The 26,513-nt window shown below is 31.8% G+C and overlaps 3 protein-coding genes and 1 long non-coding RNA gene across 4 annotated transcripts; 1 reads left to right on the top strand and 3 right to left on the bottom strand.

Moving 5' to 3' along the window:
• Window positions 1-2,417: 2,417 nt before the first annotated feature.
• On the bottom strand, window positions 2,418-4,781 carry LOC105795726 (uncharacterized). The gene is made up of 2 exons (XR_001134292.2): window positions 4,483-4,781; window positions 2,418-2,648 (listed from the first exon to the last, which is right to left on the bottom strand). It is a non-coding gene; the product is annotated as an uncharacterized LOC105795726 (long non-coding RNA).
• A 5,877-nt stretch (window positions 4,782-10,658) lies between these two features.
• On the top strand, window positions 10,659-11,780 carry LOC105795711 (flocculation protein FLO11). Its single transcript, XM_012625379.2, has one exon. The coding sequence runs from the start codon at window positions 10,659-10,661 to the stop codon at window positions 11,778-11,780; it is 1,122 nt and encodes a 373-aa protein (XP_012480833.2).
• Window positions 11,781-17,277: 5,497 nt separating this feature from the next.
• Window positions 17,278-18,559, bottom strand: LOC105795717 (cytochrome b5). Its single transcript, XM_012625385.2, has 4 exons — window positions 18,412-18,559; window positions 18,232-18,326; window positions 17,789-17,855; window positions 17,278-17,674 (listed from the first exon to the last, which is right to left on the bottom strand). Exons 2-4 carry the CDS (start codon window positions 18,316-18,318, stop codon window positions 17,418-17,420), a joined length of 411 nt encoding a protein of 136 aa, XP_012480839.2. The 5' UTR covers window positions 18,319-18,326; window positions 18,412-18,559; the 3' UTR covers window positions 17,278-17,417.
• A 755-nt stretch (window positions 18,560-19,314) lies between these two features.
• On the bottom strand, window positions 19,315-20,492 carry LOC105795702 (homeobox-leucine zipper protein ATHB-12). Its single transcript, XM_012625373.2, has 2 exons — window positions 19,978-20,492; window positions 19,315-19,887 (listed from the first exon to the last, which is right to left on the bottom strand). Exons 1-2 carry the CDS (start codon window positions 20,323-20,325, stop codon window positions 19,528-19,530), a joined length of 708 nt encoding a protein of 235 aa, XP_012480827.1. The 5' UTR covers window positions 20,326-20,492; the 3' UTR covers window positions 19,315-19,527.
• Window positions 20,493-26,513: the final 6,021 nt, after the last annotated feature.

The raw sequence follows: 26,513 nt of genomic DNA on the forward strand, positions 1-26,513 counted from the left end.
TTTTGTGGCTTACGAAATTTTACATTCTTTCACGAAAAGAAGAGGGAATTTGAATAGAGGTTTTGCTTTAAAACTCGATATGAACAAAGCATATGACAGGGTCGAGTGGTGTTTTGTGGAGAGACTGATGCGAAGCATGGGGTTTTGCGAGGAGTGGACTTCACTTATAATGAGGCGTATCACTAGTGTTTCGTATACAGTGGTGATCAATGAAAAAAGTGGGGAAGAGTTTCAACCTACAAGAGGATTAAGGCAAGGAGATCCCCTAAGTCCGTATTTATTTCTAATTTGTGCCGAAGGTTTCTCACGTTTAATCGACGTGGCCAGGAAAGAGAGGAGGCTTTTAGGGGCAAGGGTAGGGAGAAGTCATATTTTAGTGACGCATTTATTTTTTGCTGATGATAGTGTGTTGTTTGGAGAGGCATTGACTGAAGGTACAAATGCCATAAAAACCGTAATCAATGAGTATGAAGCAATATCGAGACAAATGGTTAATTTTGACAAATCTCTGATCTACTTCAGTGGTAATGTGGAACAAGAAATACAAGAACAGGTGGGTAATATTTTGGGAGTACGAATTTCTAATAATCCAGAGAAGTATCTAGGACTACCCACAATGGTTGGTCGAAGGAAAAAGCATGCTTTTATTGAGATTAAAGAATGTTTTAGCAAGCTGTTGAACAACTAAAATGTACGCTACTTATCGGCTGGAGGTAAAGAGGTATTTCTTAAATCCATTTTACAAGCTATTCTGATCTATGTGATGTAATATTTTAAATTACCAGTTTCTTTTTGCCATGAACTTGAGAATATTATGTGTAAATTTTGGTGGCGTAATCCCAAAACCAATAAAAGTTTACACTGGTGCAAGTGGAGTGACATGTGTATCTCCAAAACGAAGGGAGGGTTGGGTTTTAAGAATTTATCAACGTTTCATAAGGCCCTATTGGCTAAGCAGGGATGGAATATTATTACGTAGCCTAATTATTTGTTCGCATGTGTAATAAAAGAAAAATATTTCTCAAGAGGGGAATTCATGACTGCAAGAATAGGATCTTACTCTTCCTATACCTAGCGAAGTATGTGGGGAGCAAGACGTCTTATTGAGGAGGGGATTGGCTGGAGAATCGGGATGGCAAGAATGTCAATATTTGGAATGACGCATAGTTACCGGGTCTTGGAAAAGGAAGAGTACAATGTCAGCACATTGATATTCGATATTCTATGGTGTCAGATTTAATTAAAAGGGATTTTGTTACTTGGAAGCAGGAGGAAATTCGTTCATTATTTGGCGATGAGAAAATGCAGAGAATGCTCTCAATTTTGTTGGTGAGCAATGAGCCACAAGATGTGTTAATTTGGAGAAGCGATAATATAGGGATTTACACAGTTAAAATTGGTTATGAATGGATGAATACAACGGAGGAAACTAGCATACAACATGATAATCTATCTAAGTTTTTTACAAACATATGGGATCTTAAGGTACCAAGCAAGATTCAAATACATTTGTTGAAAGTTGATAAAGAATTTGTGTCTGTACTGTATAATCTGAGAACCCGCAAGTTGGTGACTAACATGTTTTGTCTAGTATGCCAAGAAGAAGAGGAGACGGTGAGCCATCTCTTTCGGGATTGCAACTTTACTCGATAAGTATTACGGGAATTGGGAGTGTTTAATTCAAAAACCAATAGAGAAATAAGTTGGAAAAAAGGTTAGCAGTTGAATATGAAAATCATACTAATAAAGAATGCAAAATCCGAACTATCTTTTTATGGGCTATTTGGTACAACTGGAATAGAATTTATCATGAGGGGAAAATGGACCGAATGCATGAAATTATGGGCTTTCTCAATGCATATTGCACAGAAATACAACATATGGGCAAGGTGCTGAAGACCAGAAATGAGACTAACACTAATGTGTGGCATGTAACAGCCCTAACCCGTATCCGTCGCCGGATTATGGTTACAAGGCATTACCGGATATTTCACATCATTAAACAATCATAGCACAAACATAATTCAAACATCATCATATCATAGTCATTCATACATATTGTGTCCTTTTAAATGGTTTACAAGACCTAAAACATGCTTCCTATTTCAGTCAAAAGGTACCAAAATTTGCATCATTTAGGGAACTCAAAAATGACCATTTCATGCATAATTCATACTATCAATCTCAACCATTTCAATACACAAATCCTACTCCCAAAACATACCAATTCTACTTATATTCAACTAAGCATTTTCACATCTATTCCACATCAATTCAACCTCATCTATCATACCAATTCCCTAATTCAATCAACTACTAAATATATTATGATATGCCCTTTCTCATTTATCAATACAACATTATTTTACCAATAAGACAACCATACCAAAATGACTATATATATATATATATATATATCACATATAAATTATTTCATCTCATAACATAAACCAAAACCATTTCATCATTTCCATCATTATCAAGCCACATCACATGGCATGAGTCCCAAGACAAAATACATCATCAAGACACTAGCCTATACATGCCATATACCATATATACAACTTCAAAAATAAAATACCAAAATAGATATCCGATAGCGTGATTAAGTCGCTGACGATTCTTAGATCCGAGCTAGCTTTAATACACTATAAACAAAGAAAAATTCACACAGTAAGCTATAAAGCTTAGTAAGTTCGTAATATAACACATTTAATTCAACAATTAAATGCAAATTTATCAATTAACCAACACTTAATACAATTCATATCAATACTCAAACTCTGTCATAACTATTAATCACTTTCATACCATTTCATTAAATTTGTAAACAAGCATTCATATTACTACTCAATCCGACTCAATAAACATTATTCATTCTCATAATCTCCCATCTACGTTATATACAATATCACCAACGACATAAGTTTCGTACATACCTGTACCATTACGTATTTATCTATCACTTTACTATTTCATAACTCGATACACTAATTCATTTGTAGTCTTTAAACATTCGAAGAACTAGCACCCTTAGTGCCAATTTAATACTCAAAATTGTAATGATATCACAAACTTAGCCAACATATAGCTGAATCTATAAAGATATCACACACGTAGTGCCATCACATTATATCGAAATTGTCTCGGTCTCGCACACTTAGTGCCTTTTATTAGCCTTAGTTAATACATTCCCGCACACTTAGTGCCATTTATCATAGAATCATTTCTGAGCATAATTGTACTTTTCATTCACATTTCCATTCATTTCATAACAAATAAACATTGCTAAAATAACAATTATATCGTACGAACTTACCTCGGATGCTAAAATGTCAAAATGAGTCGATTAATCGAGTCTTTGTTCTTGCCTCGATTTAAGTTCATATTTCACTTTTCTTAATCTAAATAAAATCAAAATTGACTAATTAATCATTCATGTATTCAATTAAATCCATAAACACACAATTTAGGTATTTTACACATTAACCCCTAAAATTTCACATTTCTTGTATTTTAGTCCTTATTCACAAAAATCACAAATTACACAAAATTTCATTACACCCAAGCTTAGTCGAATTTCATGTGAGTCCCTAGCAGCCCGTATATTTCATTTATTTCATATTTTGACCCCTGAATTTACAAAATTCACAATTTAATCCTAAATAACATATTTTCCCCAAAAATCACTATACAAAACATGTTCATCTATCATTCAACACTTATTTTTCATCATCAAACATCATAAAACTCATATATTCAATAATGGCATCTCATGAAATCATCAACAAAATTAGAAATTTAGGCATGGGCTTGATAGAACACAAAGCAATGATCTCAAAAACGTAAAAATCATCAAAAACTGAGCTCAAACCATACCTTAATCAAGACCTTGAAGTGCCGAAATATTCAAAGCTCTCCAAGCCCTAATTTTGTTCTTATTTTTGGTTAAAAGATGGAAGAATAAATGAATTTTCAACTTTGACTTTATTAAACCATATTTTATTTTACTAATTACCATAATGACCTTATTTAATTATCATTTAAAACATCAAATACATGCCCATTTATGCCAAATTCCACTATAAAAGGTTTAATAACATTATAAAGACCTTTCATTTAATAAACTATAGCAATTAAACACTCTTAACTTATAGTGTGCTACATTTACACTTTACACGATTTAGTCCTTTTATCAAATTAAGCACATAAACGATAAAATTTCACACAAAATTTTCATACATATCACCTATCATGTTGTAAACATAGAAAATAATATTAAAATATTATTTTGACTCAGATTTATGGTCCCTAAACTACTGTTCCAACTAGGGTCTAAACCGTGATGTTACATGGCAACCACCTAGGGGAAATGTTATAAAAATTAACTTTGATGCATCATTTAATCAAAACTGTCACAAATCAATTTCAGGAATCATTGCACAAAATAAAGAAGGATTGGTGATGGCATCATGCACTTACCCATGAAAGAATATTTTAGATCCAACAATGGCCGAGGCGAGGCGTGCTTACAGGCTGTTACTATGGCAGAAGAAATGGGTTTCCAAGACATATGTGTTGAGAGAGATACGTTGACTGTTATTAGGAAACTAATCGCTGCAGTTGAAGATAGATCATGCATTGAAGTTTGATCCAAGAAATCAAGGGGAGAACCTCCAAGTTTAGAAGTTTGCAGTTCAAACACGTACCAAGGGAAGCCAATAAAACGGGTCATGGATTGGTGTTGGAAGGATGGAAGTATGATGGACCACAATACTGGATGGAAGTGGTACCATGCGCAGTGGAAGAACTTGTAAACCGCGACAGAAATCGCAACGGTGATGGAAGATAACTGATATTGACGAGTCTGGAGTTGGTAACGACGGATCGGTCTGATTAACTCGCAAAAAATAACAGGGATTGGAGATTGAAAAGTCAGAAGCTATTTGTTTCATGGGTGAAGGGTCTCTGCAGCGGTTGATGCACAATGAGATTTTGTTTACAGCGTTAAGGAAAATGGGATTTCAGACCTAGGTTTTTTATTTCTGTTAAGTTTTAAGTTCTTTTGTTTCCTTTTACAAGTTTTGATTTCTTGTGTTCTTTAATTATTTCTGCCTTTCGTTTTCCAATGCACTGTTCTGGGTGCCAATTAGAGTAGGACAATTGTAAGTTAATTTAATTGTTGCATTTGTATTTGGGTCAAGTTTCCCATCAAATAAAAGCATTAGTGGATATTCAAAAAAAAAATAGTGTAATAATCTTTATGATTATTTTTAAAATTTATGGATTTGTTAGAAATTTGTTCAGTAATGAATTTAAAAACCTTAAAATGTTTTTTGAATTTGATAAATCTATATTTTTATACTTTGAATGTTTGACATATTGGAAACCCAACTTTGTAACAAAAAAACTAAGTTTCTATTGGAGACCCAATTTTGTAATTGAATACTTTGTAATTGTGCGTGAGTGTATCCAACTTTGTAACGAAAAACTAAATTTTTATTGGAAATCAAGTTTGTAACCAAATACTTTGTAATTGTGTGTGACTGTGTCCAACTTTATAACCGAAAACTAAAATTTCTATTGGAAACTTAACTTTGTAATTGTGTTTGAGTGTACCCAAATTTATAACCAAATACTTTGTAAAAATTCTTAAAAATTGTAAAAAGTTATAATGCCAAAAAAATAATTTTATAACTTTTTTTAAAAATATAAATAGATTTTGATATCCCTTCAAAGAGTTGTTATATAAATAGATATGTTGTTATACATTATAGATTTTCGTAGTTCGTTATAAAAATGTTGTCATATAAATAGATATGTTGTTATATATTATATAAATAAATTTTGGAGCTGATGGCATGTTGACCCTAGACGTTAATCGATGTTAGCCAGTGTTAATCGGTTAATGCCTGAGATCAATGTGCCACATCATTGGTTTCAAAATCTATTATATAATACATAACAACATATCTATTTATTCAACAATTTTTTTAAGAGATACCACAATTTATTATATAAAAATAAAAAATTATAAAATTATTTTTTGGCATTATAATTTTATATATTTTAATTAACAATTTTTTTAAAAAAATTTACAAAGTATTTGGTTACAAAGTTGGGTTTTCAATAAGAATTTTAATATTTGGTTACAAAGTTGAATTTCAGTAGAAATTTTACTGTTTGGTTACAAAGTTGGGTACACTCGCATATAAATGAGTATTTGGTTATAAAGTTGGGTACACCTACGCACAATTACAAAGTATTTAGTTACAAAGTTGGAATTTCAATAGGAATTTTAGTATTTGGTTACAAAATTAGATATACCGATCAATGTCGGGGTTCAACATGCCAGATCACTGGTTCCGAAATCTATTTATATAATATATAACATATCTAAATATATAACAACATTTTTATAATAACTACCAAAATCTTATTATAACAGCATATCTACTTAAATGATAATATTTTATACAAATACTAAAATCTATAATATATACCAACATATCTATTTATATAACAACATTTTATATGGATAATAAAATTTATAATATATAGCAACATATCTAACATCTTCCAATAAAAATTTTAGTATTTGGTTAGAATTTTTAAAAATTTATGAGAATAATCGATTAAAAATTTTGTTTTTTTATGGAAATTCATGACAAGCTTATATTAAGAAGTTGACTCACTAATGAAATTAGCTTCATGGTATGTATGGCATACTTGTAACTAAACTGAAGTTGCTCCTAAGAGCTATTGCTTTCCACAATCACTTACCATCCATCAAATGCTGCCTGTGTGACTGAGCAAATACCAATATTTCTACTCTAGCCATGAATCCAATTTCCATACTCATTACTAATGCTTCCACCTGCAGTTGCAGTAGTATTCAAGCTTATTTTCCAAGCATTATCATTGTTTAATTGATTACAACATTAATTTTGTTGAGGAAAGGTTAAATTCTTGTTTGAAAAAAATTTTCGAAGTGTCGTCTGCTTGAGAGATAACAAATCCTTCAATGAAAAGTGTTGTCCTCTTATTGAAGTTTTGTCCTCAACCTTGATGAAGAATGATGTGCAGTTCAAGAAAGGTAATTTATATATTTGAGTGCCTTACTAAGTATAATGGATGCATAATTATTTATATTATACGTGGCATTATATGTTATTACTAGCCAAATTTCAGTGCTATTACAAATAATATCAAGTTGAACCCACAACACAACAAATTCATCCATAATTTTTATGTCACGTGACAGTTATTATACATAAGTATGTATTTCTACCACATTCACATAAGTCTACAGCTGCGCTACCCTACTAATAAGGTATTATTACTGGGGTCCTACCAAAAACCCTTTGATCTACATTCTCAAGGACAGGGTTTCCCTCTTCTTCCTCCTCCAACCTAGGTTTATGGAGCTTTTCATAAACTCTCCTCCCTCAACTCAATCACATACGATTTTCAACCTATTCATATTTTAGATTGAGTGAATCAGCTCCAACCTCTAAACACAAATCTTGTAACTTTCATCTTAGGGAGCTTATTATTTAGGGGAAATTACATTATAGATCATACAACTATGTTTAAATATTCTTTTCGTTATTCAACTATAAAACGTTACAAGACGATGACCTAGCTAATCGTGTTTGTCTTTTTAATCCAATTTGGTTCGCTGCTTTGTAACGGTGAAATGACGCGATAGTTTTTTAATTAGTGTAATAACAAATTTAGTCCGTCAATTTGATCATAATTCTAAAAAGGATTAAACTTAAATTTTCTTATAAATCTAAAATATTCTCAAGATAATACATTTAAAAAAGAAATAAAATTTACATGAATTTAATTCAAGCTCTTATCATGCTGTTTCAGAATGTTGATTGTATTCTTAACTTGTTTACTTACGATTGTTGAATATAAATAAAGGTATAGCTAAGTTCTATCCTTTATTTGTTATTTGAATGATGTTAGAACAATATTAATTTTATAATTAAGTGATAGAAAAAATGTAAGCATGATTTACAATATAATTTATAATGAGAACTAAAATGTTGATGATGGCAAAAATTGTAGAGCATTTGACTCCCAAAATGAGGTCAATTTTGATGTTTCAAATCAAACCCATGTCCCATCCATTTCAACATTAATCACAACATCTCACTTTACTCAAAACCCTTTCAACTCTCACTACCCTTTCCTTTTAGCCTGCCAAACCAATTCCCCTTCTAATTTCTCTTTCATTTTCTTCATTTCAAAATTTTGGTCCCTATTTCAATTTTGTCCTTAATTTGTTATAAAAAATAATTAAAATAATTCTTTTAATGCTTATTATTTACAATTTTGAGTCCATTTGGTCCTTACTTTTCAAAACTACATAAACATTCATAAAAAATATTTAAAAAATATGAAAAATAAAAAAAGAACTCTTCAAATTTAAAATATATGAAAATTTTAAAACATTCCAAATATTAAAAAAAAAAAAGTTTTATCTACTTAAACCTGTCTATGGGTTAGGCTATGTCAGGTCATGGCCAATGTCCAAAAAAATTTTTAAAGTCCAGTCCCACTTTTAGTCTGCCCAAAAGTTCATTTCACTGTTCAAAAATTAATAAAATATTTAAAATATTTTTTATAATTTAATTTAATTTTAAAAATATTTTTATATTTTAAATTAAATTTTGATCGAGCAGGGTTACGATTTAAAAAACCTTGTTTAGGCCGAGCCAAGCAAGCTTTCCGACCATGAACAAGTCTATTAATTTATTCCATTAATGCTAATAAGATCTCTCCAAACTTTGAGATATTTGTTCAATCCATATTCAATTATATTTAAACAAGGTTTTAATTTTCATTTAGATTAATTATATATCAAAATTAATATTTTGTGAAACAAATTATTAAGTATATAAAATATTGGTATAAACTAATTTTAAGTAATAATACAAACTCTGGATCAACTCAAATTAATTTTAATATTTTTGGTTCTAAATACACTATATTAAAAAGATTTATATAAAAGGACATCATTTTGGTAAATTGCAAAGACAATAACTTAAGTTTTAAATTTTTATATAGCATATTTTGAAGAAATATTTACCCAGTGTATTTAAATTTAATTCAGATAATTTATGTATAAAAATAATTAAAATCGATTATTTATCAGTTAGGAAGTAAATAATATTTAAATAATTTGAACTGATTCTATACTGATACTTTATATATTTTATAATTAAATTAACATAAAAATATTTTTGATATATAATTAATCTAATTGAAAATAATAAAAAATTTTGTTCAAATTTGATTTAATATAGACCAAATGAATAACTCAAAGTTTGAAGAGGCTTTATTGCCATTCATGTATTAAATTAATAGACTTGTCCACGCGCCAAGCAGGTTGCTCAACGTGGTAGGCTTGACACGACTTAGGTCGGGCTCAGACAAGGTGTTTTATATCTTGGGTTGGATAAAAAATAGTTCTGAGTTTGAAATTTTATTTGGACTCGGGCCATGGCCTGATCCATGGATAAGTTTGAGTAAATAACATTTTTTTGAGTTTTTGAGATTTTTTGTTTATAGTTTTAATAAATTTTCAATTATTTTTAACAATACAAAAAAAAAAAATTTTCTTGTTTATATACTTTTAAATAGCAATAACAAAATTGACACGATTGTAAAAAGAAAAAAGAAAAAAGAAAAAAGAGTTAATTTACTTTTTTATAGAGTCAACTATCCTAAGAATAAAACAGATGGAGGGACGAAAATTAAAACACAGGAAGTAAAATTTAAAAGAAATGAAAATAGTAATATTCCAGGTTCCACCTTAAGAATTCCTGTGGGAATAGAAAGAGAAACATAAGATTAGATGTTTCAAGTTTCGACGGTAAGCAATCATTTATATAAAATATTTAACTAAACCTTCAAATCAATCTCAGCCGGCAAAGTAAGAAGCAAGAAACAGACAGCAACGGCATCAGTTTTCTCTTGTAAGAATCTGTCACAGTTTGGGGTGTGAAGATCTTAGAGAGAGATATGAAGAATCATGGAACCAAGTTTTTGTGATCTGTAAATTGGTTAAGAATATGTATAAAGTGCAATGTAGCCGCCACCCACCTCATTCAAAGAAAAAAGGAACGGTTATGATTGTGGGAGAAAGCGAGCCACGATCGGCACTGCAAATTCCTCCAGCTGTTTCCATAAATTAATACTATTTCTGGAATTTCCAGCATCTAAAAGTCATTTCCATTTCTGTTGCTGGATGAGCAGTAGACCAATCAGATCAATCGGCCGAGGATTCTAATTGAAAAGAACCAACTTCTTTTTATTCCCACCTGTGCTCAAATTTTGACTGCAATGAATTTCTTATTGCACGTTGATAACATGGAACTCTGACTATCTGACTTATATTTTACTAGAATCGGATTTGACCCCTTATAAATTACACCATTATATTCCTATTTGACTTTTGTCTGCCCTTAATCTGCAGTATCAATTGCAATTGGTTGGATGCGTTTCTTTCTCAGTGGATTATGGTTTGGGGCATTTGTGCATGAACCAAAACTAGTATATAAATCTATCCTGCTAGACGTTTTATATCATCATTTCTTGTGCATTTAGATTTAAGCCTTTGATCTTTCAAACCAGTCCGCATTATGTCAAACCAACCCGCACCAACTCGACCTTGGTTTCGATTGACATCCATATCAAGGTCACCACCCCAAGAACCCGCTCCAGCTCCGCCACGACCAGCCACTCTTGGACCTGCATTCAGGCCTCCACCAACTCTAGCTACTCAACCGAATGCCGCTGCTTCACCACCAGCAGCTGGTGGTGTTTCTTCGGTTACAACATCCCCTGTTGGTAGAGCTTCTCAACCTTCTTCGCCAGCCGATAAAAAACCTACAACTTCCACAATGGCTCCTGCTACTGCCAAGACTTCTTCAGTGTCTGGTTCCCTAGTGAAGACTGTGTCAACTACTTCTCCAGCCAAGCCAACCACCACGGAAATTTCTCCTGCCAAGAATGCCCCAACTACAACACCAGTTACAAGTTCCCTAACCCAAAAATCTGCCTCCCCTGTGACTACCACGTCTCGAATGCCTAGCCCCAAAGCATCAACAACAACTGCAGTCAAACCTGCAATCCAAAATCAAATTCAATCACCGAAGACCGAACTGCCAACTGCTCGACCAACTTCTCCTTTAACTCTCCCACTTTCCCAGATGAAAGCTCAAGCAGAGCGTGAAAAAAAGATCCCTGCTGAGGCCGACCAAAAGACCGTGCTCGTTCAAAAGATGATTGACAAGCCAAAGGGATGGCTATTTGGTGACACTCGCAAGCCTAGCAGTCCGCTGAATGGACACAAAGAACCATTCAAGGAAGGTGAGACAAAGGAGAAAGGTCGTGGGAATAAGTATTCTTCTGATTCTGAAGATGCGGGCATGAGGATCATAACAATTACTGGTGATAATAAAGGTGCTTTCATGAAGATATTCCAATCACCCCATAAAAATGTGTTTCAGGGCCAAAAGAAGGCCAATTCTTCTAGCGGCAGAGGTGAGGCAGCTGATGGCAAGATGAAGGCAAAAAGAAACTTATCAAAGGCAATGCCTACGAATGCATTCATTAACAGCAATGTGCAAGGGATTAATAACTCAATTGTCTACAGTTCTTCATGCACTCAGCATGACCCTGGTGTGCACCTTGCTCTCAACACTAAACCAACCCTTGGCGGATTCCATGTCAAGGAACACACCAATGGCTACAACAGCTAGAGAGAAAGCAAAACATCAAATTAAAGGGGTTTCAAGTGGTTTTGTTTGTTTGAATTAATTTAGGTTACAACACTTAAAATGTTTTTGAGAATAAATTATACTATATGTGAGTTGTTTGAGTGAGGAAAGGGTAGATGGGTTCGGGTTCTTCGATACCACTCTTCAAGGTGTCTAATTGAAGACAATCCAAGTCCAGGCCCTTTAGAGTTTAGAATTACGGGAATATAAATATGCTAAATTTGGAGTGTGATAATAATGGCGGATAAAACCATTGTGTTTGCAATTGGCCTTGACATATCCTTCAAACTTTCTTTGGCAAATGCCAGTATTGCAATTTTATACGCTGTTAGACTCATGTTTCATTTGCTCCCTATTTTATACCATAATGTGATTAACACACAACTTTTACCTTTCATTACACTTGGTATTAGGCAGGGGGCCGACCTCCTTAAAATCAATTTTTTTCATTTAACCCTTTATAATTTATAAAGTTTTAAATTAGTAATAGAAAAATTACACTTTAGCCACAATTTTGATTTAATTCTCTAAAATTTATAAAAATATAGACTATTAAAATAGCAAAATTATATTTACTATCATAAAAATATATACTTTAACTTCGTCTCCTAAAATTTTTTTCCCCCTAAGTCATATTTCTAGATTCGCCACTAGTATTAGGGATTGCAACGGGGTGAGACAAGTCGGATTTTTTCCTTTTCCTACCCCGACCCCGACCCAAAATTTCATACCCGACATTAAAAATAATAAACCCACTCCGACCCTTGACCTTGAAATTTTATAAAAAATCTAACCCCGATTCGATTTGATCCGACCCAAACTTATTTCATTTTATTGCATCAAACAAAATTTTTAATTATAAAAGAAATTAAATCAATTAGTTTAAAGTCAATTCCCAATATATTATTAAATCAAGCTGGTAGAACAAATTTTTTATTATTACAGGTATGTGTATAACGAGGCAAACCTCATATATTAACTTATTGAATTATAATAGAAACCCAAAATGTAATTTTTAAGGCCTAAAAGCTTTCCTATTAAAATTATTAAGAGGTTAAATTGTAATTAAAAAATTTAAAAAAAAAAGAGAGATAATTTTATAAGTGGGGTAAATTTATTTTAAACCCGATCCGACTCGATTTGTCTAGTTCTAATTTTAGAGAAGAATCTCCAAGTCTGTAAAATCGGATCGGGTCATCCCTATTTGGTATCCATGGGAATTTCTCCTAAAGATAAAAAGGGAATAAAGTATTCCCGAAATTTTCCCTTTAGAGTTGTATCTTAAATCCGTCGATCTTTCAGATGTAGATTCGGTTTGGCCCTTCATTCTCAACCTATAAAATTCAAATGATAAGTTTTTTTTATTTAAATTTATTTGGTTAAAGTAAATTACAAAAATAATATTATTTTCCATTTTATTTAAAAAATATTTTCTCGATATCACTTTATGTTTGACACCATCTTAATCAAAATTTTTAATAAAATAAATTTCATCTACAAAAACCATCACTTTAATATTTCATTACCTTTAACATAATATTTAATAACACAACATTCACAATTAAGTAAATATTATTAAATTTAAATAATAGTAAAAGTATTGAATATTGAATAATAATAACACCTAAACATCTCGAATAATAATAAAATCAAACTTCTTTTTATGGAAACAAAACATATTGAATAATGTTAAAATATGATTTTCCAGTAATTTTTTATATGTTATTTTGAATGAAAATGACTTGCTAATACATATATGTATAGTGCTAAATATTAATTTTATTTGATATATAAGTGTAAAACTAATTAATATAAAATAATAAGTGGAATTTAACATGAATCCAAAGTCTAATTAAGTGATAATAACTATTACTTTTTTTGGTATAATTACAAGTGTCTTTATCCATTTTGTGGTCTGAGAGTGTGCTGTTTGGGCCGAATGTGGTATTTAAGTAAAACCTTCCCAACCAAGACGACTTCAGGATTTGAACTTGATTCAAATGCTCGGGGAAAAGAAGCCCACTTCCTCTTCTTCCAACCAATTGTTGATACAATAACTATTACATTGATAATTAAACATATTAATTATAATTATAATCATTTTGTATTAATAATTCATTACTAATGTAATTTTATATTCAAGATTTGATAAAAAAACATTACTAAGAAAATATTTATAATTATAAATATATTATATTATATTATTGATTTTATATAATTAAAATATGGGAAACATAGATAATACAAAGTACTAATTACTAATTGATCGATTTTCTTCATCTTAATTTCTTAAATAAATATGAGTCATACTATTTGTCGAATCGAGAACGCATTTGATTAAATCGATTTGATTAGATGTAATTAATATTTATAAAAAAACCTAATTTAACTATAAAATATATTTATTTTCTTTTATTTTTACAAATAAATTAAGAATAAATAAATCTGTACATTTTAGATTAGATTATCAATATATTGATATTATTTATATAAATAATGTTAATCTCACACATTTAATTTTTATTAATTATATAAAATTAAATTTTAACATTACTAATTATTATCATATTTAAATTAATCATATCTAATATCAATTTAATTAAAAAAATGGATTTTGTTAGCTCGAATAATCAACTCGAAAATACCAAGAGGGAGTGAATTGGCATTTTAAAAATTTTGTGATTGTTAAGAAAAAGATAGAGACACGTCTATATATGGTGGTTCGACCCCAATTGCTTGCTACACTACCTTAGCTTTCCATAATTAAAAATTTTGACAATCTTTGAGGACAATTTTTAACCTTACAAACCTCCTTAAGGTTTGGGTTTAAGGCAAAACTGTTAGCTCGATAAATCAAACCGAAATTGCCAAGAGGGGAGGTGAATTGCCCTTTTAAAAATTTGGTGGAAGCAAAGAGAGAAAATGAAACAATGAACCCAAAGAATTAGAATGGTTCGGCCCCAATTACCTACTCCACTATCTTAGCTTTCCACAACTAAGGATTTTCCCAAATTCACTAATTTATTTAACCTTTGAGGACAAGATTTAACCTTACAACTCTCTTAAGACTTTTACCCGAATTTTAAGATAAACCCTCTCAAAGAATTACAAAGAAAGAAACTAAGAAATAATCCTCACACAATCAAAGTGTTTGCTAATTGAGCACAAATAAACTATGATACACTTGAACTAAGGAATGAAAGTAAAGGATCACAAGTGTATACAAGAAAATTATAGAAGTATTGGGCACAAATTAAGGTTGTTTGATTGATGATTTTGTTTGAATATGCTTTCTTGTTATTGTAAGAACTTTAGAAGCTGATATTTATACCTCTAAATGATTTCCAACTGTTGAGGTTGTTGTGGTAGTTAATAGAGTCGTTGGGGATGTGAAAATCAAAGCATTTAATACACCTACAACAGCGAGTATCGATATCAAATAAGAAGGTATCGATATTTATTGCAATAAATGTTAAATTCAATGACCGTTGGAGTTTAACTATCGATACCAAAACAATTTTTATCAATACCTTAGGAAAATGTATCGATACCGTATCGATACTTTGTTGATTTTATAAAAAAAAAACAAAATGCCATTTTGGTATCGTTTATTTGAAGGGTATCGATATTTCAAAATTATCGATACTTGGCCAAAAAAGTATTGATACATTTTGGCCTGGAACAATTCTGTCTTGTTTGAAAAACAGTTTGATTTGTTAAAATCATTTTAACTTGGTTAAAATTAGTTAAAATTATTTTAACTTGATTTTAAAGTTGTTTCAAAAATTTGCTAAGAGTTCAAAGTAAATATTTAAAATTTTATCTCTTAGACTTCAAATCGAAAAATCATTTTGTCAATTTTATTCAATTTTAACTTTTATTCAAAAACACTTTATTTGTTATATCAAAACATTTTATCAAATAAAGTTTGGTTTAACAAAACCCTCTCAAAGAGAATAACAAATAAGCAAACTAAGAACAAACCCTAACAAGATCAAAATGCTTGCAAATTAAACTCAATTATAAAGAGAAACACTTGAGCTAAATGAATACAATGAAAGCTTACAAGTGTGTTTAAAGAAAATTGTTGAGAATTATAAGCACAAGGTTGTTTTGATTGATCTTTAAGCTTGATAATTTCTTTAGTTGTTGTAAGACATTTGGAAGCTAATATTTATACTCCCTAATTGATTTCCAACCGTTGTGGTTGTTAGAGAAATGGATGGAGCCGTTGGGGATGAAATAACAAGTGGATTTAATTCACTAGCAATCACGAGTACCAATACTTGTAACAAGGTATTGATATTTTTAGCATTTAATGTAGAATTCAGTGACCGTTAGAGCTAGAAATATCGATACCAGTGAACTTTTATCGATACCATATGAAAAATATTGAGACTAGGTCAATACTTGGCTAAAATGTTCGAGAAACAGAATGTCAAATTGGTACCGATTTTTTGGAGGGGTATCGATATTTTAGAAACTATCGATACTTCTTGGTCTGGAGTTATATTGACTTGTTTTAAAACAATTTAATTTTGATTGAAAAATTCTAACTTGATTGAAACCATTTTAACTTGATTAAAGGTTGATTCAAAAAGTTTTTCTAAGAGTTCAAAGTAGTAGTTTCAAAATTATATCTCTTAGACTGCATTTGAAGATATAATTTTATCAATTTTATTCAAAAATATTTTAGTTTGTTATATCAAAACATATTATCGAACAAGCTTAATATAACAACATTTTTTTTTGTAATTTATCCAGTTATATTCCATGATTTTATAAATTTAAAATTTTATTAATTAATAATATATTATGTTATATTTTAAGTAGAACATTTAAAAATATAATCAAATTAATTGATTTCACATAATATATTATCATGTTTCATTAATATTACTTTTATTATTACATAATAATACTAATAAATTTTTATTAGAATGTTAATTTAGTATAAAATTAATTTAAAAGTTTTTCCAAACTCATGTTTTTATATTTACTAAATTCTAATGTCACATGCATTACATGTGATTTTACGTATTTAATTTTTAATTAATTTTAAATAATATATTTTAATTCATTATTCCTATTGTTAAATCTAATTAAAATATATTAACAATTCAAATACCATATTAAAATATTAATATTTTGTAGATCAATAATTCTTTAATAATAAATATTTGTACTATTTTCAACATAATCTTCCCTTTTACTATTTGATTTTTATTTTATTTTCTTAACATTCAAAAGTTGACTATAACAATTTGTAAATAATTACTACTTTTATTTTTAATTAAACTTTTTTATCTAATAATGGTAAAATAAATTATAATAATTATTAAATGTGTAATTATTGCAACTTTATACTTATTACAAATTAATTAATATTTCTAAATTAAATATTATAATTGTTTGAAAATGTGGTATTTTCATGTTTGATTTATTATTAACAACAGAAATTTGACAGCAAAGTCCGGAATAATTGCAAGAGATTGCTAAGCCATTATTATTAGCAACCAATAGTAGATGATTGAATATTACAACAACAACAACAAAGACAGCTTTCACCAACCTTATTTATAAGCAACCGTAATGTGGGAAAAGTAGAAAATCTAAGCTTCAGTTTTTTTCCTTTTTGCCCAAGAACTGGAAACCAAATGCCAAACCTAAGATCAAGATGGGTACCAAGATCTGTAATATCTTAAACAGAAAGCCAGGTTCGTCATCTTTTTGAGTCACTGAATACGTCTGTGGTTTGATCTTGTTTGAAGGAGGAACAGTGGTGCTGTCCACCTCACCAATGTAGTATTTTTTCATCATGTTCCTTGCATCATCACTGTGACCAACATCTTCGAAATCCTGTGTCGCATCCTTTCCTGCGGAACAAGTAGTTCATAGTGGTACCAACATGAATAAAGATGAATCAAGCCGGGATAAAGAAATACGATCCGCCGGTTAATTATTGGCAGATAACAATACAATCATCTTACCACTAGCGGCTAGCAAGACTTCATCTCCTCCAGGATGATCCTCCAAGAATTGGGTTACATCATACACCTGATATGTTAGGGTGAAAAGAAAATAGGTTTAAATGAACATGAAACAAGGCTTCATTGTAGTATTCAGATGGAATTATCTAATGTGGACTTATAAGCAAAAACCCGAATTTGATTTCACCGAAAATGTCAGCAATTCGACAGATAAAGGATTCAGCATCATTTTTAATTAAGTTTCTACTAATTTGAATAGTACCAGTAATCATTGGAAAACGTGGATATGCATATATGGAAATACTTGTAAAAGTTCAAATCGGAAGGGAGAATCTAATAATTTCATTGTCATACAGAAAACATTCAATTCAATATAGCCTTTCAAATTCTAGAATTAAGCTATAAAATATAAATCAACAACAAAAGAAGAGGGGAAAACCAACCTTTCCAGATATCAAAAGCCAACAATCATCCCTTTCCTTGCGTTTTGCCACTTCTTCAAAAACAAAAACCTGTTCTCCAGAATCCATTTCTTCAACTACAGAAAAGAAAAACCCAGAAGTTGAGAGAGCAATGGGAGCTAATTGGGGAATAAATTAATAAATAGAGAGGGATTTTCTTACATGTTAGAGAGGAAGCTAAAGGAGTGAAAATCGGTGAGTTTGAACTAGACCAGCGGGTTGGATCGGGAGGTGGGAATATCGATTTAAAGAGATTTTTTGAATCAGTTAAATCTAAGATTTGGTATGGAAAAATTAAATCAGACCATAAATAAGGTTGAATTAGATTTTTTTTAATTTTTTAAAATTTTGAATAGACTAAACCAATTAGATCAATTGTTTAAAAATAATTTTAGATTAGACTTATTTATGGGTCGGGTTATCTGTTTAGGTTCGAAGGTTCGTCTAAAATTTGAGAGGATTTGGGCAAAAATATTAGACTCAAAAAAGAGTTTGGGCAAAAAAATTAAGCTCATTTAAAATATGGGTCGGGCTCAGGCTTTAACATTCAAGGCTTGAGCCCAGCTTGACCCAACTCATTTTAAGTTTATATACTTTATATTATGTTATTTTTGTATATTATATAATTTAGAATACATTAAAAAATATATACTAAATATATAATATCATTTTAATACAAATATTGAAATAAGGTTAAGACGATAATATAAAAATTTTTAATAAATGGGAATGTATAAAAATATTAAATATTAAAATAATATATTAAAATGACTTAAATTAATATTTTTAAAATATAGATAAATTTAGAAAAAAAATATAAACATGGGACTTGGTACAAATATAAAATAAGTCAGGAATCCGGGCCTGAGCACCTGTATTTGAGGCCAGGGCTGTAATAAAACGTGTGGGAGAATCGCAGTTTTATCTTACTCGGCAGTGGTCTGACCAATCAGTCGCTGGCCACGTGCTCCTACACTCATGTGGATGTTTTTGTGGAACACTTCATCTTTCCTCCGCCACTTCTGGTTTACAAATTTCTTTCTTAATATAAAATTAAAAAGAGAATAAGCATAAATTAATTTTTATTGGTTTGATCATATTTTTCAGAATTGAACCAACTCAATGAATTTCCCATTTTTGAGGATTTACAAGAACTAGTCGACGGTAAATATATATATGCCTCGTTCAATTCTCTCTTATATTTCCTCTTGGTTGTTTATACAAGGAAGATTATTTTCATACATTTTCCTCCGTACTTTTTTTTGTTATTTCATTTGTTCAAGACCGAAAGTCCCACCACTCATAACCACTACTGTACCGATCAAAGAGAGCATCAGAGTCAAAGCTCTGCCACTCTTCTGAAGATGTCAAAGAACCATCAGCTGGTTCCGCCATGCTTATAAAGTTAAGCTTTTCTTCCAGTCCAAAACAGTCTATCTTTGTGCCACTATCATCATCTGAGAACCCTCCAAGTGCGTGTTCCGATCTTTCCATTGATAAACTGAGCTGCCCTTCAGAATCAGACTTGACACCCTCCCCCTGATCTGACTCTCCGTCAATGCTGTTCATTGATGTCACTTGTTCGCAACACTGGCCTTCCTCTTCTGGCTTCTTAAGCAAATGGTTCAGCTTCTGCAACTGTTATATTATATATGATTTAAAAACATCTAACATGTTATAATCTTTTCATTGCTTTCTTTGTATGCAAATGCAAAGTGAAAGTAGTACCTGAATCACCAAGCCCTGCTTTTCTTTCTTTAAACTTTCGAGCTTGGAAGCTAGAATGTTATAATTGGCTTGTAGGATGCTGTAATCTTGTTCAAGCTGCTTCGATTTCCACCGAGCCCTCTTGTTCTGGAACCAGATTGCAACCTGCCTTGGGTGCAACCCCAACTCTTTAGCCACCTCCAACTTCTTCCCAGGCTCAAGCCTGGTTTCGGACTCGAACACCAATTCCAACGATTTGATTTGTTCATCGCTGAACCTCCTCTTGTTATTGTTCTTCGTTTTGGTTGTTGAAATTCCAGTCACCGACATCATCTCCTGAGTATAATTATCTCCCCCATCAAACATCATTTCTAGGATCACTCTTTACAAGCTTTTAAGTTCTACAAAGCAGTGTTCAACAAAAGGGAACAAATTTGGACTTGTGTGCTTCAGAATATGCTTATATAGTCTTTATAAAGCTCATAAGCAACCCAAGTGCGTGTATTTATAACCCTTTTATCTGCCCTTGAAACATTACCATTCGAATCTTTATTTGATTACCCCTTAGCTATGAAAAATAAAATTAAGGCTTAGAGGTCGGCATCAAGAGTCCTAGCTAGCCGTCCATTTTCTTAGCCATTGTGGCTAGCTTAACTATTATTTATTATCATAATTTAATCATGTTTAGTAATTTAACATCATGATCTTGTCGTTTTAGAGATCTCTAATTCCATAATGTCATCGTTCAAATATTAATATTAAAAAATTATAATGTCTGAATCTAGACTTGTTTTTAATCATAAAGTATCAGACACATGAATCATGTTCCACCGGTTAATATCGAATTCCATCTCTGATTATGTCTTTGGAAAAACATTCAGGGGTGTCTCAAGAGTAAAAGCAAGTCGTTTTATATAATTTTTGAATCTCCACATTAATCTCCAAAACCTTATTCATTTTGATGTAGCAGTATTTCCCACTATTATTCTTGCCCAATATGAACGGATGCCTTGAGACAAGTATCTTTCACCTGTCACCCGTCAACCAATGGACACTTGCCACTTGGCTTAAGTATCTTACGTAGTCATTTTATTTGAAGTTAGTGGTTCAACTTTGAAAAAGTTGATTTGAAATAAGGACACGTGCCCCAGCCTTTGTTTAATATCGTAGTTTATTTGTTTTCAAAGTACAGGTGTCTCTCATACGTAGCTTCTTCCTACGACCCTCTCTTGCAACCATAATTTTTTATTTTTCCTTTATGTCTTAATTGGTAAAGAAGAATTCAAAGTACCAACTGCAACATAGTCGAATATATATATTCTTTTAATTTAATTTTAATTCAAATAAATATCAACAATGACATGCGAAATCTATAAATAATAACATTTCTATATATTTCTTTTCAAGTTTATAAAAAATATAACAAATATTTTTAATAAGTAAAATCAATATTATCTACAAAGATTATTTTTGACTATTCTAATGAAGCTAAGCCAATGAGACAAAAGACTTTATGTACCCCATTGGTGTAGGTCATAATCATATCTCATGTGTGTGATTTGAGGGAATGTTGCTAATGTATTTTATTATATTTGTTTATTTATTTTGTTTTTGCTTGACACTTTCACCAAGATTTTGATTTGCAAACTATATTGACTCAAATAGTCGTATCTCTCCACAATTGGACGTTGAGGATTGTGTGACTGAGCCTCCAATTCCTCGTTTATTATTTTCTTAAATCAACACTTCTAATGAACCCTTATCAAAATTCAACTTGCTTTGGAAAAAGCAACACAGTATATTAATTAAATATTCTAAGACTAGACAAAACAAAGAGGGAAGAAACGAGAGTTTTGTATGAGTGGTAACACACTTAACTTCTTTATTTTGTATATATCATATATCTGTCCGCTGGGTTAATTTCAAAATTAGGGTTAAAGAGAGGATGTTGAACCGTGAATGGAGTTAAACTTACTGGAGGAAGTCAGCACATATTGTCACAATAGCAAGATTAAAGTCGCAACAAAGGCTGCTAACGGGGCAACATGGCAGGAAATGAGTGGGGAGGGGATGATACAACAGGTCCAATCAAAGTTAGCTTTTTTTTTTTGTGTGTGTGTGTTACAGGAAGTTGGTTGTTCAAAGATTTGTTGGTAATAAGATAAATGATTAGTGCATCCGAGGATAGGTGGATAACTATTGTCCATGTCAGTCTTTGAATAACATTTACATTTGTGGCTGTGGCAGTATACCGGATAATGGATATCGGCACCAACGAGGAATGTGTGTGCGAAAGCAAGGTCCATACTCTTACCTATTGGAATGATTACAGGTGTCCCAAATTTAGCCATGTTTGTTTTTTAGGCCATTTGAAAAACATGGGCTAGATGTCATGGATCAAACTGCATCCTGAAAGTTGGCTAATTTTTTTTAGTACAAAAGGAGATCATTAGACCCTTTACATAACTAGCAAAAGGAAGAAAAAAAAAAACATTCCAACAAGCTAAGAAAAAAAAAACACAAGAAGGGTCCTTAAGCCTAGATCTCAAGATCCCTGAGCTTAGTAGATATTGATATCAATGAATTATTGACACTAGAGAGCAGAGGCCTTAGTCAAAGCCTAAGCCTAAAACACAGCAAACCATATCATCAATGACAGTGGTTTGCCTCTAATGGAATAGTTATTGTCTCAAGATAGAATAGAGTTGTGATAGAATAGAATGAATGTAATAATAGTTTGATTGGATGGAATTAGAGGTGTTCATGGGCCGGGCGGCCCGGCACGGCCCGACGGCCCGCCCGAAATATGGGAGGGTTTGGGTAAAAATATAGGCCCGAAATATGGGCTTGGGCAAAAAAACGAGGCCCGATTAAAAAACGGGCCGGGCCTCAGGCACCAATTTTTTGGCCCGGGCCCGGCCCGGCCCGAATAATAAATATTTTTTATTTTTTTTATTTTTTAACTTTAAAATACTTTTTAAATACTTTTTTTTAAATTTTTTTAATTTTAAAATTTTTTTAAAATACTTTTTTTAATTTTTTTAATTTTAAAATATTTTTAAAATACTTTTTTAATTTTTATTTTAATTTTTAAAATAAATTTTTGGTATTTATTTAAAAAACGGGCCGGGTTGGGCCGGGCCCGGGCTTATGAATTTTTTCCCGGGTCGGGCCTGGGAAAAATTCTAGGCCCATATTTCGGGCCGGGCCGGGCCCGGGCCTAGGACCCGGGCCGAAACTTTTTTCCGGGCTCGGCCCGGCCCGGCCCATGAACACCTCTAGATGGAATAGAATGAATATGGTAATAATATTAATGTATTCGGTTTAAGAAAATAGTTCTAGTAATAGCATAAAAAAACTGTTGAATGACAAATATGCTCTTTAATATATTTTTAAAAGAAAAGTTAAATCAAAATATATTAAAATATTCAAATGACCTATATACCCTTTAATAAATTTATTATTTTGTTTTAGAAAATTATTTGATATACCGTTAATGGAGTTTTTAGACTCTACAAACAAAGTTGAGGGTTTGATAAGTATATTATAGATCGTAGTAAAAAAATTATATAAATAAATGTGACAGTTTTCATTTTAAATATTGATTAGTACCAAGCATGTATATCTAGAAATGGTAAAACACTTCATTAAAAAAGAAAGAAAGAAAGAAAGAAAGTCAATGCATAAGCAAATTATAGATGCAAATGTAAAACCCTATCATCCCTGTGAAATATTTAGAAATCAAGACAACTAAATAGATCAAACTGAAACCAGTTTAGTTCACTCATAACTAAAACTATCTCAAACAATTCAAGCATTATGGCGAAATATTAAAGCAATATATGACATAAATTATTGTGCAACTCTTAAACCAATAATGTGGTAGTAGTGTTGTTGCATGTTAAAGGCATACCTCATATACAACATATATCTATTAGAAGTCTAGTAAGAAATGAATGAAATCTTGAATTGAAGCCTTCTTTTGAGATATAAGACTTGTTTATTTATACAAAAAGACTATAACTAATTCATAGCTATGACTATAACTAGTTAATAGCTATAAATTGGTTGAGGCTAACTAATAATAGTTATTTAGTTGCTTCTGTTAATAGTTTTTGTTAACATATGTTGATATTTCCCCTGCAGAAACAAGAAAAACAGTAAGTGAAATCACATTAAGTTTATCACGACATTCAGCAAAACTCCTTATGGTCAATGGCTTGGTGAGTATATATGATATTTGATCTCTACCAGGAACATAGGTCATCTGCATGTTGCCACTCAACACCTTGTCCTGAACGAAATGCAGGTTAAGTTCTACATGTTTCACTCAAGCATGTAACATTGGGCTGGCAACCAATGACACTGTGCTGGAATTGTCACACCGGACAATTGGAGGTCCCGAAAGTTTTATCCCAACTTCATCAAGTAGAGAATGAAACTAAGTTACTTCAAAAGCTGCATTTGCCAAGCTTCTGTATTCTGCTACTATAGTGGATTGTGACATTACACTTTGTTTCTTATATGTCCAGCCAATGAGATTATCTCTGGACTTACGATATTCAAGACAGCTTGCCCAATTGGCATCAGAAAATCCGGTCAGTGCAACCTTGAAGGATAAAAAATTATTCCATGGTCAAGTGTCCCTCAATCATATCGTAAAACGCTTAACAATACCCCAGTGAATGTCATGTGGCTAATGCATGTATTAGCCCACCTTATTGACAACAAAGACAATATTTAGTCGGGTGAGACACAAGTACTGTAATCCTCCAACAATCTGTTTTTACTTTGTACCATCATCAAGTGGAGTGCCAACCAGAGAAGTCAATGTAGGTGAACTCACCATAGGAGTGTTAATAGGCTTAACATTTTCCATACTTCATCGATCCAATAGCTCTCGAGCATACTTGTACTGGGAAATATGTATAAAATCACCCTTGCGAAAGACTACAAGTACAAAAAAATAACTGAGATCCTCTAAGTCCTTTAAAGAAAACTGATTATCAAGGCACTACACTACTTGATCAATTTCCAAGTCTGAATCACCTGTGACAATTATGTCATCGATATATACAAGCAAAAGGACACATCCAGCTGTAGTTTTCTTGAAGAACAATGATGGATCTGCATGAGAAGGCTAAAATTGTTACTTCTGAACCAGAAAATCTCTCAGCTTTTCAAACCAAGCTCTCGGGGCTTGTTTAAGACCATATAGTGCCTTGTTCAGTTTGCAAGCCAGAAAAGTCTAATTTGCGTAAGAAACTTCAAATCTAAGAGGTTGTGTCATGTACACCTCTTCAGTTAGATCACCATTTAGGAATGCATTGTTAACATCAACCTATCCTAGTTTCCATCGTTGTGACACTACCAATGGCAATATCGTTCAAACTGTGTTTTCTTTAACCATAGGGCTAAATGTCTCATGGTAATCTAGTCCAATAGCTTGAGAGAACCCTTGTGCCACAAGACGTGCTTGGTTGCGGACTACACTACCATCCGGATTCTTTTAAACTTTGAAAATCCACTTGTATCCAACAATAACTCGACCAGAAGGTGGTACTACCAATGTCCATGTATTGTTTTTGGACAAAGCCTGAAGCTCATCATGAACAACAAGCTGGCAGAATGGATCAACCATAGCTTCATGTATATTAGTTGGCTCAAGTAAGGTTACTGCAGCAGTGTAAACCTTTGGCTTGTAGATGCCAACTTTACTCCTGATGATTATTGGATGTGTGTTACCAAGTACAAAACCATGTTGTTGCTCCATAGATGTACTAGAAGATGCAGCAGCAGAAACCGTAGTAGTAAATCTATGAGATACACTGATAGTAGGACCAACAGATGATCTAGAAGAGATACTAACTGCAGACTAAGCAGAATTAATAGTAGAGGTAGGTGTGAGAAAAGTAGAAGAATCAGAAGTAATAGCGGTGGATGACAATGCATGCTGATTTGGTTGTGGAGTCAGAGAATGAGAAGACATAAACACTGGTAGTGTTGTGGCTAGTCTGGCAGTAACGGATTTGATTGGAGCAGTATTTGAGAATGAAGCTTTGGCAAATGGAAACACACTCTCGTCAAATCAAACATGATGAGAAATGTAAACGCGGCCAATACGATCAATACACTTATACCCTTTGTGACTAGAAGCATAGCCTAAAAAAACACATGAAGAGGATCGATACTACAACTTATGCCTATTATAGGGTTGAAGCAATAGATAACACAAACACATAAAAACCTTGAGTAGCTTGTAATTAGGTGGAATACAAAATGACCTTTCAACTGAAGATATGTCGTTCAAGACCTTTGTAGGCAAAATATTCATTAGGTGTACTGCAAAATGAAAAGCATCAGTACAATAAGAAAATGACAGTAATGCTTGAGCAGGCAAAACCAGAACAACTTCCATAATGTGTTGGTGACGTCATTCGACCAATCCTTTCTACTAAGATGTGTGAGGACATGAGAGTCTATGAGTAACACCATTTTGCTTGAGATAGGGAGTTAAGCTTCTGAATTTACCTCCATTGTCTATTTGTAACTGCTTA

Source organism: Gossypium raimondii, chromosome 7 (genome assembly GCF_025698545.1).
Source record: "Gossypium raimondii isolate GPD5lz chromosome 7, ASM2569854v1, whole genome shotgun sequence".
Classification (NCBI taxonomy): Eukaryota; Viridiplantae; Streptophyta; class Magnoliopsida; order Malvales; family Malvaceae; genus Gossypium; species Gossypium raimondii.